This window comes from Chinchilla lanigera, unplaced genomic scaffold (genome assembly GCF_000276665.1).
Source record: "Chinchilla lanigera isolate Chin_1 unplaced genomic scaffold, ChiLan1.0 scaffold00100, whole genome shotgun sequence".
In the NCBI taxonomy this organism is placed as follows: Eukaryota; Metazoa; Chordata; class Mammalia; order Rodentia; family Chinchillidae; genus Chinchilla; species Chinchilla lanigera.
The window spans coordinates 2,486,203-2,498,714 of record NW_004955501.1 but is presented as its reverse complement, the minus strand read 5'-3'; the positions used below and the strand labels follow the sequence as shown (position 1 = coordinate 2,498,714).

The 12,512-nt window shown below is 44.1% G+C and overlaps 1 protein-coding gene across 1 annotated transcript in view; it reads left to right on the top strand.

Annotated features, from left to right (window-relative positions):
• Pccb (propionyl CoA carboxylase, beta polypeptide) overlaps window positions 1-12,512 on the top strand; it is an 88,778-nt gene that overhangs the window by 64,393 nt on the left and 11,873 nt on the right. Inside the window, exons 8-9 of the mRNA XM_005406779.2 lie at window positions 6,158-6,278; window positions 9,049-9,130. Coding sequence (XP_005406836.1) covers window positions 6,158-6,278; window positions 9,049-9,130 — 203 coding nt within the window. The remainder of the gene's footprint in view (window positions 1-6,157; window positions 6,279-9,048; window positions 9,131-12,512) is intronic.

Below are 12,512 nucleotides of genomic sequence, written 5' to 3'. Positions count from 1 at the left end.
CAAGACCCTAATTTTAAATGAAAGAAATGATGCACACAATGGTTTCTGTTACATGAGAATTTCAAAGTATAAATAGCAAAATAAAAGATAATTGGAAAAAAGATAGATAATTGGAAACAGGCAGACAGATCTTTTGTAAATGGGAAGGGAACCAGAGATGGAGGGAGTGAGGAAGAAGGGGAGGGGAAAGAAATGAAAAATGAACTAAGATGTGTTAGGTACGTGTACCAATTCCCCATGATGAATGTAATCATTATGCACTTAAAACATGTACTAATAAAAGTTTTTTGAGTAGGGTACCGGAATTAAACTCAGGACCTTGCACGTGCGAGGCAGGTGCCCGTGCTACTGAGCTATATATACTTGCCCCTGCCCCATTTTTTTTTTAAAAAGAAAAAGTCTTAGAAACCATAAAACTCTGAATGAAAAAGAAGTGGCAAGAATGATGTGTTTGAAGTGGAGAGTACCATGAGGAGAACAATGGCAGTGTGTCTTTAGTGGATTTTTAAAAATTGAAATACTAAACATGTTTTAGTTTTTTGCGTGCATGTGCTGAGGTTTGTGGGTTGATTGTGGTGATCTCATTAGCGTCCATTTTTCAATGAGGCACACCGGGCATGGTTAACTATAAGCCTTTGCTTCTGTCCCAAGATCCAACCACCTGTGTTAATTTGGGAATAGAGAGTACAACGTAATTGGCCCAGCACCCAGGTCTCGAGAAGTGAGCCATGAAATTGTTGATGGCACAAAAACAGTCCAGATATTAGCATCTAGAGAAAAGCAGTCAATAGCAATAGCTGTGCTACTCTGGAAATAGCAGCAAAGCAAGCAACGGTAATAGAGTCAAAGACGTATTGAATATTGGCATACTGTAAGAACCAGTAAGAGTTGAGGTTGGTAATTATAGACACAAAGACAAAGCAAATATTGATATACAGTAATTATCTACTGAATACAACAGCTGTTGCCATTGATAATAGAAAAGAATTCACAAGTGATAGCATAGAGTTGATTAAATATCTAAAGATTAATAAAGCTTAATAGTAATGCTAGTATAGAGGGGGTGGGAAAATGGGAAAACGAAAGGAGTAAAATTTGAAAGATAAGGACAAGGAGGATGAGGAGGTGTGAAAAGTGAGATAGAGGATTCTATTGAGTAAAAGAAAATTAATAGAATTTGACCAAATTAATAGAATTTGACCAAAGTAACAGAAAAGAACAAACCAGAAAAAAAGCAAAGAAAAAAGAAAAGAAAAAAGGAAAAACATGAATTAAAAATTCCTCTGTGGTTTTGAGTGAGTTTTCTTTTAGGGCCTGTAGTATTGGAATCCACCAGATACAGGGGTGAAATAGTCACTACAAAGAACTATTTTGTTTCCACAGTCACATTTTTGGGTGTGAATGCTGAACCCTGCCCCATCTCTCCCACTGGGCATGGTTAGTCACTGGCGTACGGCCTAGAGCTGTACATACTCTGACCATTCCCACTTTTTGTGTCACTGTGTGCACTGTAAGCCATGGTTTTCTCTGCTTAGGTTTAAGAGCTGTATGTTTGGAGGTGTCCTTCTACCCTAGTGGCTCCTCTGTCCATACACCCTGGGCTGTGGCAACCACCCAAGCCAAACCATATATAGTACTTGCTCACATTGGTAGATGGGGAAGGGAAACAGACTAATGAGTTCTGTGCGGAAAGTTGGCAATGGAGCGGGCTTAATACCAGCACTTTCAGACCTACCTCCTCTTGAAAGCCACATTCTTGGCCTGGCTTCTTACCACTGGAAATGGAGTCCCCATGGTTCTTCCTGGTCTTATCTTAAAATTTTCTACCCTGTGCCCTCTCTGTAACTGTCTCTTGTTGTCATCTCCCACCCAGTCACTGTGGTAGGGTGACCCCAGGAACCCTGAAGTATGATTGTCTGTAGTTATTCTGTGGCTCATTGTTAAACAGTTAACTTCTCAAAGTGACTCCTGGTTAAACCCTCTCAAATATGGGTGGTGCATTGGATTTTTTCCTCCAACTCTAGCCTGGCTTATAGAAGGAGTCATTTTTAGAGTAAAAAAATTCCTTTTTTTTTTTTTGTTTTTGTTTTTGTTTTTGGTAGTTTGAAGTGTGGGTTTTTCTTGGAGCTGGTGCTGCCAAACCTCTGTGGGCTCACCTTGTATCCACGGGAGCCAGGTGAGCTGTCCTGAAGGCTTCAGTCTCTTCTCTGAGTTGTGCTGCTTCTCCAGCTTCTCTGTAGTTTCTAGCTCCTGTTAGTTCCCTCCTGATTCCCAGAGTTCCATTTTTTATTTTTTTTTCTTCACCAAGTTGTTATTTTCCAGGTATCTTGTTTCCAGGTCCTAGAGAGGCTGTCTTTTGCTGCTGGTCTTTGCTCTTCCATGTTGGTCTCCTTGGTGGCTTTCAGCCAGGTTTATGCTGATAATTAGGACCAAAAACCCATTTAAAGTTGCCAGAGACGGTCACCATATTTTTAGGTCACACCTCTTACACTGATTTTTTGTTCCATGCTGGATCAAACCTGGGCCTTCCTCGTGCTAGGCAACCACCCTGTCACTGAGCTGCACTCCAGGCCCTGCTTTGATAGTTTTTACAGAAATTTAAAGCTAGTTTTTGTTATGACTTGATGTATGTGATTTAACTTTTATAAAAATATGATTTGTGACACTTTTTTCCCCTCAGATTTAGGGAGTATGTCTTAGTTAGATTTCACCTGTTCCCGCTGGGAGGCATAGTCTTAATGTATTTATCCTATCCCATGCATTCCTGACTTTGGTCCTCTGGGTGTGTACGTGTGGCATTGTGGATCTCATCCAGGGATTCACACATGCTAGGCAAGCACCCGACCACTGTGTTATGTCCCTGGACCATCGTCATTGTTAACCTCTGCACACAGTAAACAGCTGAGTTTAAAATGCATGGGTTTTGTGAAGGCCTAGAACTGGTGAGAGCTGGGAATGATTCTCACATTAGTGAAGACACATTTACTGTGGGGCTAATGACAATTCTGTATTTTCTTGGGAAAAAAGCATCAAGCTGTGAAACAGTGGTCTACCGCAGAGCAAGCCGTATAACTGAAGACAGGAGAAATTACTTCCTAGCTAGATTACAGAGTGGTAGAAGCCTGGGGTGACTGATTCTCGAACCAGATTGTACTGTGCTTTAAAGCATTGGTGATTATCTAATTGTCAGTATTTATTTCTCAGTGTCTATAAAGTAGAGGTGTTTTTATTAGAGAAGTCTTATATTGATGACATACACTTTTTATTTATTTTTGCTTTTTGGGACAGGAGACTATAGTCCAGGCCAGCCTTGAACTTACTGGGTAGCCCAGGCCAAGTCTTGAACTTGGGGTGATCTACTGCCTCAGCCTCCAGAGTGCTGGGATTATGGGTGTGTGCTGCCATGCCTGGCTGAAATACGTTGTTTCAAAAAGTCAGAGTTCTTGATCTTCTAACCACAAAAGTTGTCCTTCCCATCTCAGGTTGGCATCAGCCTTGACTCATTTCTTTCCCTCACCCATCAGCTCCATTCAGTCCACAGGACTGGAACTGGACAGGTTCTTCCCCTCCACCACGGCAGTCTTCCGTGCTGCTCTGGCCTGGGGTGTCACTGACTGTTGTCTTTCTTCCTGGGTTGTATGTGGAGTCTTGATGGTATCTCTCATTTGACTAAATGTCCAGTCCTTTATTTCCAAAGTATTAATGTTTGTAATAGAACATACAGGAGAAAAACTCCCTGTCAGTAGAAACTGTGTCAGTACAGATAATCACCACTGAGCTTGATTATACTCCATAGCGTTTTTCAGAGACAGCAGAACACGCATGCATATATGCGATCGTGTGTGTATACATGTTTTTCCTATACTATTTCTTTCACTTGACAGCTTAAAGTAAGTAGTGAATGTCACCTGTGACACTGCATTTTCTTCTGTAGCATGATTTAGGGAGTATTTTTGCTGTATTGGGGGTTGAACACAGGATCTTACACATGCTAGGCAAGCGCTCTCCCACTGAGCTGTACATCGCCAGCCTCTTTGTTTTTTATTTTATTTTGAGACAGGTTCTTGCTAAGTTGCCCAGGCTGGCTTCAAACTTATGATCTCCCTTGCCTCAGTCTTCTTAGTAACTGGGATTACAGATGTGTGCCACCACGTGTGGCTGTTGGATTTTAAAGGCGATATTTCGTATCCTTTCTGGGCCTGAATAAAGACCCAAAAGGTGCTCTTCACCTTGGCCTTCCATTGTGCCATTTTGTTCTGTCTTTTTTTTTGTTTTTGTCTTTTTGAGATAGGGTCTCACTGTGCAGTTCAGGCTGGCCTTGAGCTCACTTTGTAGCCCATGCTGGTCTCGAACTTGCAACGATCCTCCTGCCTCAGCCTCCGGAGTGCTGGGATTACAGGTCTGTGCCACCATACTTGGTCTGTCTTTCTTTTTTTGACAATTCACCATGTATTTTAGCTACTTAGTGTTCAGTGTTGTTAATATAATCAGAGTGGATTAATGATTCTCTTAATCAATTTTGGAACATTTTCATTACTCTAAAGAAGGAATGCTATATTTACTAGCAGTTATACCCCATGCAACCTAAGGACTCTAGCTCCAGACAACCCTACTCTCTGTTTCTATGGATTTGCCTCTTTTGGATACTTCATTATAAATAAAATCATTGCAACATTTATTTTTTGTGGCTAGTTTCTTTACTTTGCACATTTTAAAAAGTTTATCATGAATCAGTACTTCATTCCTTTTTATGGCTGCATAATATTGCAATGCATAATAGTATACAACTTTTTTTTTGGCAGTAGTAGGGATTAAACCTATGACCTTTGCACTGAGTTATGTCCCCAGCCCTTTAAAAAATCAGTTAATTATTTTTGGTTTTTTGAGACAGTATTTTACTATATATTCACTGGCCTTGAACATTATGTAGCCCAAGCTGACCCCAAACTTGTGATCCTCCTGCCTCAGTCTCCCGAGTGCTGGAATTACAGGTATGACCCACTACACTGGCTTCCATTTTTAAATTTTGAGACAGGGTCTTGCTGAGTTGCTAAACTGCTCAGCCTGAGCTGGAACTTTTAGTCTTCCTGCCTCAGCCTTCCATAGTGTGTGCCGTCATATCTGGCTTTTATTGTATTTTTTTTCCTTTTTGCTGTACTGCGTCCATCAAAGCAGGGCCTTGTGCTTGTTAGACAAGTGCTGTACTGCTGAGCTACACCCCCAGTCTTACCACATTTTGTTTACCCATTGACCAGTTAGTAGACATTTGGATTGTTTCCATTTTCTTCTCATAAATATTTTGTGTGGGCATATGTTTTCATTTCTCTTTGGAATGAACCTCAAAGTGGAATTTCTAGGCGAAATAGCTATGTTTAGGTTTGTTTGGCTTTTGAAGGTACTAAGGATTGAACTGTGTTTAAACTGCCAAGAATTGCCAGGCTGTCTTTCAAATCTGTTATACTGATTTATAAATACTTCATAAAAGAAAGAATGGTCATGTTGCTGGGTGTGGGGGCACACGCCTATAATTCCAGCACTTCGGAGGCTGAGGCAGGAGTGTCATTGGGAATTTGAGGCCAGCCTGGGCTACAAAATGAGTTCAAGGTCAGCCTGAACTGCAAAATGAAACCCCATCTCAAAAGGACAAAAAAAAAAAAAAAAGGGCACCTTGAAAATGCTTTGTATTCATTCAGTAAATATTCGTTGAGTGTCTATGTGTGAAGTTACATCTGTGGACAGAAGAACAGCGGCACAAAACTCTACCGATACGGGGCTTATATTCTAGTAGAAGAAACAGAAGATGGAAAACATTGTAAATCAGTACCTTATGTAGTGTGTGTGAAGGTGATACATGCTCTGGGAAAATTAGAACAGGGTAAAGCGGGTTGGCATAGGACATTTCACAAAGGGTGGTCAGGGTGACCTCACTGTGAGGGTGAGAGCTGAGTAGATTTGAAGGAGTTCACTGTGTGGGTAGTCGGGGAAGAGACTGCAGGGAGAGCCAGCTTGTGCGAAGCTTGGGGCCAGAGGAGGACTGGTCTGCTTGCGCACGCAGCAGGGGGTGGCAGTAGAGACATGATTTCAGCTCCCTCTGGCAGCTGTGTGGATAAGAGATGTAGGACAAGCACCCTGGTCCATTATCCTCCCTTCTTTGCAGGTGTGGCCCACAGGGCTTTTGAGAATGATGTGGATGCCCTGTGTAACCTCCGCGAATTCTTCAACTACCTGCCCCTCAGCTGTCAGGACCCGGCTCCTGTCCTTGAGTGCCACGATCCCAGGTAGGCTGAGGCCAGGGCCCCTTCCCCCATTTGCCAGGGTGATTTGTCTTTGTCTGGGTGCATGCACGGCCGCATCTGATGGGGGCTTTGGTGCAGGCGGTGAGGCACACAATTCTGCTTTCTCAGAGACACTCTGGGGTTTCCAAACTTGGATTGGAAGGGTTTAAAAAAAACCTTTTTTTTTTTATTAGTACGTGTCTGTCATACATATTGATCACCTTCATTGTAGGGAATTTGTACCTGTACATAAATGTGTTTTTTTCCCCATTTCCCTCCCCTCGCTCAGTCCTTCTTCCCCTCCCCATTTACAAAAGCTTTCTTTCCACATTTTTCTTCTCTTCTCTTTTTTTTTCCTTTTCCCTTCCTTCCCTTCCTTCTACCCCCGTCCTTTGTTCCCCCCTGTTATGGCTTGTGTCTAGATGTCAAAAGCCTCCAGCACTCATAGGTGGGGCTCTTTTCAGAGGTGGCTGGATCTAGAGTGTGTAATGCTGGGATTTAGGGTGTCTGATTACTAAATTAGTCCACTGATCAGTTTGGCATAGTTCTGGGTGTGGATAGTGGGAAGGCCTAACCTGGGTGTGAGTGCTACGCGCCCTCAGGGCGTGTAGCCAGAGTAGAATATAAGGGACAGAAAGTGCTGTTGCTGTCTGTCATCTGTTGCCTGTTGCTTGCTACTTCATTGCTGGCTGCCTTCTGCCTGCCCTGCTTTGCCATGGACTGTTTCTTCTCTGTGATGCTCCTCTGGCATGCCACCCTTGTTGGAGCCTCATGAGTTGAACCTGGGCCCCCCACATGGTGACCCTTACTGATTCAGAGAAACGCTGAAGTCATGTCCCTACGGCCCACCTTGCAGGGAACACACCAGTGGCCTTAAGACTTTTGCTGAAGAGTCTTAAGTCCAAAGTCTCCTCTGAGGGGCTGGGGATTTAGCTCAGCGGCAAAGTGCCTGCCTGGCAAGCTCAAGGTCGTGAGATCGGTTCCGGTACTGGAGAAAAACCAAAAACAAACAAACAAACAAACAAACAAAGTCTCCTCTGAGATTTAAGGCAGACTGTTAGCTGTGAGCCCCTGAAAAGAAAGTTAAATACTTCCAACATTCAATGACACAATTTAGACATTTCTATTCCAAAAGTTACAAACGGGGATACAAAGGATTGGGGCCAAAGCAAGTCCAAAATGCGGCAGGGCAAACATTAAGTCCTGTAGTTCCATGTGCAGCATCCAAGGCAATCTGTGGCAAGATGTGAACTCCAAAAGGTTTGGGTGACTTTGGCTCTATTGCACTGTCTGTGGTTGTAGCTCCCATGGCCCCTCTCCGGGGCCCACTCTGCTCCCTCCTTGCAGCCTTCCTCAGATAATCCGTGTTCCTGGTTTCTCCAAACTTCTGGGGTCTCCACTGCCTCTTTGGCTTCACACTCACATCTTCATACACTGCCCTGTCAGGAGCACTGCCTGGCCTCCAAGGCCTTGTTCTGAAATCTGGCCCTGTTCTGAATCCTTCCTGACCTAACAACTCTTGTATTCTACATGCACCAAAACCAGTGCCAGGTGGGTGACACCACGGTCTGCTGCCAGCTGGAGCAATAGCCAGGCTTCCCTCTCTTGGCTGCCAGGGTAGAGTGCTTAGATTGCTGAGCAGTCTGAACTGAATCCCGAGGAACAGATTCTCTAGGCTACTGCCATTCTTGAGTGTGGTGCTCTGGAGTTCTCTTCTCAAAGCAAAGTTTTTCACTTTTGCAATTTTGAAGCTACAAAGGATGGAGTCCTACTGCTTCTTGTGACGGCTTCAGACTATCTTTTTTTTTATTCTATTCCTCTTAACAGTCAAGATCTCCTCTGCTCTCTCTTTGCAGTGTACAGTTTTACTGTAACTTCCTTTCTGGCCAAACTCCAAATGTTTTAAATCATTCCGCTGGGCTCTTTGCTCTTGATTCTCAACATAAATCTGGTTAAAGGCCCCCAGCAGTAGCTGTGCCACCACCTCAATATTTGACTGCCTTGAAATTTCTTCTGCCGGATTAATTAGTCTGCCACCCTTAATCTCAGTCTTAAGCAAAGCCTCTGGACATCAGAAAAATGCACACTTTGTCTGGAGTCTTTGCGGGAAATCTGGACACAAACCATAATGCCAGGTTACCCTTCCAGCAGGAGATGTGCACCCACAGCTGTTTTTGCAGAACTCTCTGTGTCTTTACGCCTTTGTTCTTTTGTTTTTAATGTCATGGGAATTTAGACTGGGATCTTCCCCGGCTATGTCTTGTTCAGTACAAGCCCTTTAGTGTCATGCAGTATCTAGGATGTGGGACATATTCAGAGGGTAGAGAAAAACCACATTCAGGGGAGTAAGCCTTGTTTTTACTCTTAGAAGAATACTTGGGCATGGTGGTGCACATGTGTAATCTCAGCACTGTAGGAGGCTGCTGCAGGAGAATCAGAAGTTCAAGCCCAGCCTGGGCAACTTAGCAAGAACCAGTCTCAAAAAAAAAAAAAAAAAAAAAAAAACTGCAGATGTAGCTCAATGGTAGGGTACCTTTAGGTTGGATCCCCACAATCTCAACAGCAGCCATCACCACCGCTACTACCAAAAACCCTTCAAAAACTGGGAAGTATTCTGGGTTGGCATTGTACATGTTCCTCTTAATGTACATCTTTGTAAGTCTGACAGGGCACAGCCAGCCCAACCCCCAAGCAGTATCTCTTCCTTTCCTTTCCCACTCCCACAGAAGGTGGCAGGCTCTTCCTATGTTGATGATGACTGCTTCTTTTCCAGCGACCGTCTGGTTCCTGAGCTTGACACAGTTGTCCCTCTGGAATCTACCAAAGCCTATGACATGCTGGATATCATACATTCGGTAAGAGTTTTGCTTGCCTGTCCTTACTCAACTGCATCCTCGTATGCTTTGGCCTAATGAGGAAGTGTTGGCCTTGGCCTCGGTGTCTGCAGAAGTGGGCATGGGGTGGGCATGGGACCAGAGGCCCCCGAATAGCATGTACTAGGAAGAGCTAGTAGCTGAGGCTGTCCTGATGGCCCAGAGAGGGAGGAGGCGCTGTCAGACTGGCAGAGCCCAGGGCTCTTTAGAATGCACTTTGAGGCACAGATTAGGGGTCATGTCCTGAATCTGGAGTGAGGTGGGGACAGTCTCCATTAGGTACTATTATAGTGTGCATCTAGATGTCCCCTCCAAAGCCTCATGTTCTCATAGGTGGGACTTTGCAGAGGTGGATGGATCTGGGGTATATGGATATGGATTATGGATGTGTGATAACTGAATTAATCCCTTGATTAGTTTAGCATAGTTCTAGGTGTGGATGATAGGAAGGCCCACCCTGGGTGTGGGTGGCTCCAACCAGTAGGCTCATAGCCTGGGTGGGACAAAAGTCCAGAAGGCTGTTGCTTGCTGCTTCCTGCCTGCCTTTCCATGGACTGTTTCTCCTCTGCCATACCACCCTGCCTTGGAGCCAGCCGACTATAGACTGACACCTCTACAAACCATGAGCTAAAATAAACCTTTCCTCCTTTAATTTTGGGGGTTAGGTTTTTTGGCTTGACACTGAGAAAGTAACTTAGATACCTCTGTTGGGGGCCTCTTAATTAGGGTACTTTGCCTTCTAGGGAAAGGAGAGTACAAAGCATGTCCTGTGATGATGTCAGGACATGTGTGGAAGTGTGGTGGGCAGGAGCCATGTGTACCTTGGTGTAGCAGATCCTGGGTTGGTAAGGAGGTGGTGCTGGGCAAATAGAGGCCTCTATAGATGCCTAATGTCCTCCTCACAACACACATTGCCCTGAGCAGTTCTTATTCCCTGGAACCCACTTAGTGGCTCTGTGTGTTCCACCTGTCCCAGAGCCTGGTTGTCCTGCTCACCTCATCCTTCTCTTCCCTTACTTTGGGGAGCTTGTGGGCATCAACATTGGTGTCCAGACCCTGCCCCTTCCCACTTCCATGATGTCTGTAAAGCTGTGAAGATCTGACCTTTATGACCTAGGTCAGTTTTCCTTCTTAGCTTATATGTGACAGAGTGGCTGTTTCAGTCAGCTTTCTGTTGCTGTGACAAAATACTTGAGATAATCAACTTGTGAGGAAGAAAAATTATTATGGGTCATGATTTCAGAGGTTTCAGGCCATGGTCCCATGGCCCTTTGCTCTGGACCTGTGGTAGGGCAGAGCTTCATGGTGTGTATCAGGAGGCAGAACTCAGCTCATGGCATCCAGGAAGCAGGAAAGAGCTAGAGTCCGTGTCCCACTCCAGGGCACCTAACTTGCTTCACTAGCCACCACCACCACACCCCCCTTGAAGGCTCTGCTGCCTCCCAATAATGCTACAGACTGGAGACAGCCTTTAGCATATGCACCTCCAAGGGACATTTAAGATCTTAATCCAAATAGTGGCTTTCAAACTCTGGCTGGCCTGGGTTCACATTCTGCCTCTAGAGGGCGGTAATGGCTTCATGCGGGGAGGATAGGAGGCTTCTTATCTGCTCTGTTGGATTGTTGAGCCAATTGAGAGGAGGTGCATGCGGCCTCACGTGGCATCTGGTTCTCAGGAAGCACTTGGTGACTGATGTTTAGCAGTGCCTGCTTTTTAGTTTATTTTGGGATAAGGGTGGCAAGTGATGTATAAATGTTTAGTTGAAACAAATGCTACTCAAAATTGGACGATGGAGAGAGCATAGGAGAATCAGTTCATTGATTGCTGTGAATCAAAAAATATTCTTAGAGACAAATCAGTTCAGGAAGATTAAGATAAACAGCAAAGGCATAATTACAAAGTAACCTCTAGATCACAATACAGATCTTCCTAAATAGTAATTTAAAACATCCCTGGGAGGAAGATTAAAATTAGAAAAATCCCCATTTGGCAGCAGGCATGGCAGTAATTGAGCCAGATAAGAATCAGCAGTGGACTAGGGTGTTTTTTTCTTTTCTTCTGGTGGTCCTGGGGATTAAGACTAGAGCCTTGTCACTGAGCTATGTTTCCAGCCCTTTTCATTTTTAATTTATTTAGAGATAGGGTCCTGCAAAATTATTCAGCCTGGGCTCCAATTTATGATCTCTTGCCTCAGCCTCCCAGAGTGCTGGGATTATAGTATGCACCAGTGTGCCCAGTGAGGACTGGATTTTTGAGGGAAGTTTGATAAAGAACAGGATTTTTATATAGTCTCAAAATATTTCCCCACGAATTACTTAATTAATTTTTTTTTTTTTTTTGGTTTTTCTCCGGTACCAGAAACCGAACTCATGACCTTGCGCATGCCAGGCAGGCGCTTTTGCCGCTGAGCTAAATCCCAAGCCCCACGAATTAATTATTAATTACATTGGAAAGATAGTAACTTTACAAAGGAGACTCCTAGCAGATGTGACCACTGTTAGCAGAGAAACTGACCGTTAGCATTTGATGAGATTCAGTGAGAAGGTTGGTCCTGTGACATTCCTGCCAGCAAGCGCTTAACCTGAAATTAAACACAAAGCGACAGCAGAGAAACCCAGATGGAAGGCACGGTCTACGCATCCTACAGATTCTACAGAGTCACTCTTGTCTTCAAAGAGGTCATGACCATAGGAAAGATGAAGCCTGAGAGAGAAAAAATTCACAGAGCTCAGTGAGGCAAGACCACTCAGAGTGCCAGGTGATCCCGGGTCAGGTTTTGGACAGGAGTTTTGTTGTTTCCATTATTACCAAGGATATTATTGGAGCAGCTGGCAGGATTTGAGTAGTGTTGTGTAATAGAATACAGTAACGTGTTAGCATTGATTTCCTGATTTTGATGTCACTCCAGTTACGTAGGAGAATGTCCTTGTCCTTAGGAGAGGTAGCGGTGAGGGCCTGAGAGGTGAAGAGGCAGCGTGTCTGTAACTTACTCTTCTTAAATGGGCCAGGAAAACAACGTGTGTGGGTGCACGTATGTGTATGAGAAGGGAGTGAGTGCCGGGGGGAGAAGGTGGAAACATGTTCATGAATGGGGCATCCGGGTGAAGGGTATATGAATAGTTTTTGTCTTGACAGTTTTATATAAGCTGGAAATGATTTCAAACTAAAAGGTGAAACAAATAGCTATAAATAATTCCAAATTCAAATTTAAAAACCTTTAATGCAAGCTGCACTACTGCACACTCAGCACACAGGACTATTATCTGTTACACAGCCATACTCAAATCTTGCCGGTTGTTTCAGTAATACCCTTGGTAGGGAAAGTAGTCTCTCCATTAAAAATATTATGGACTATCAAAAAAG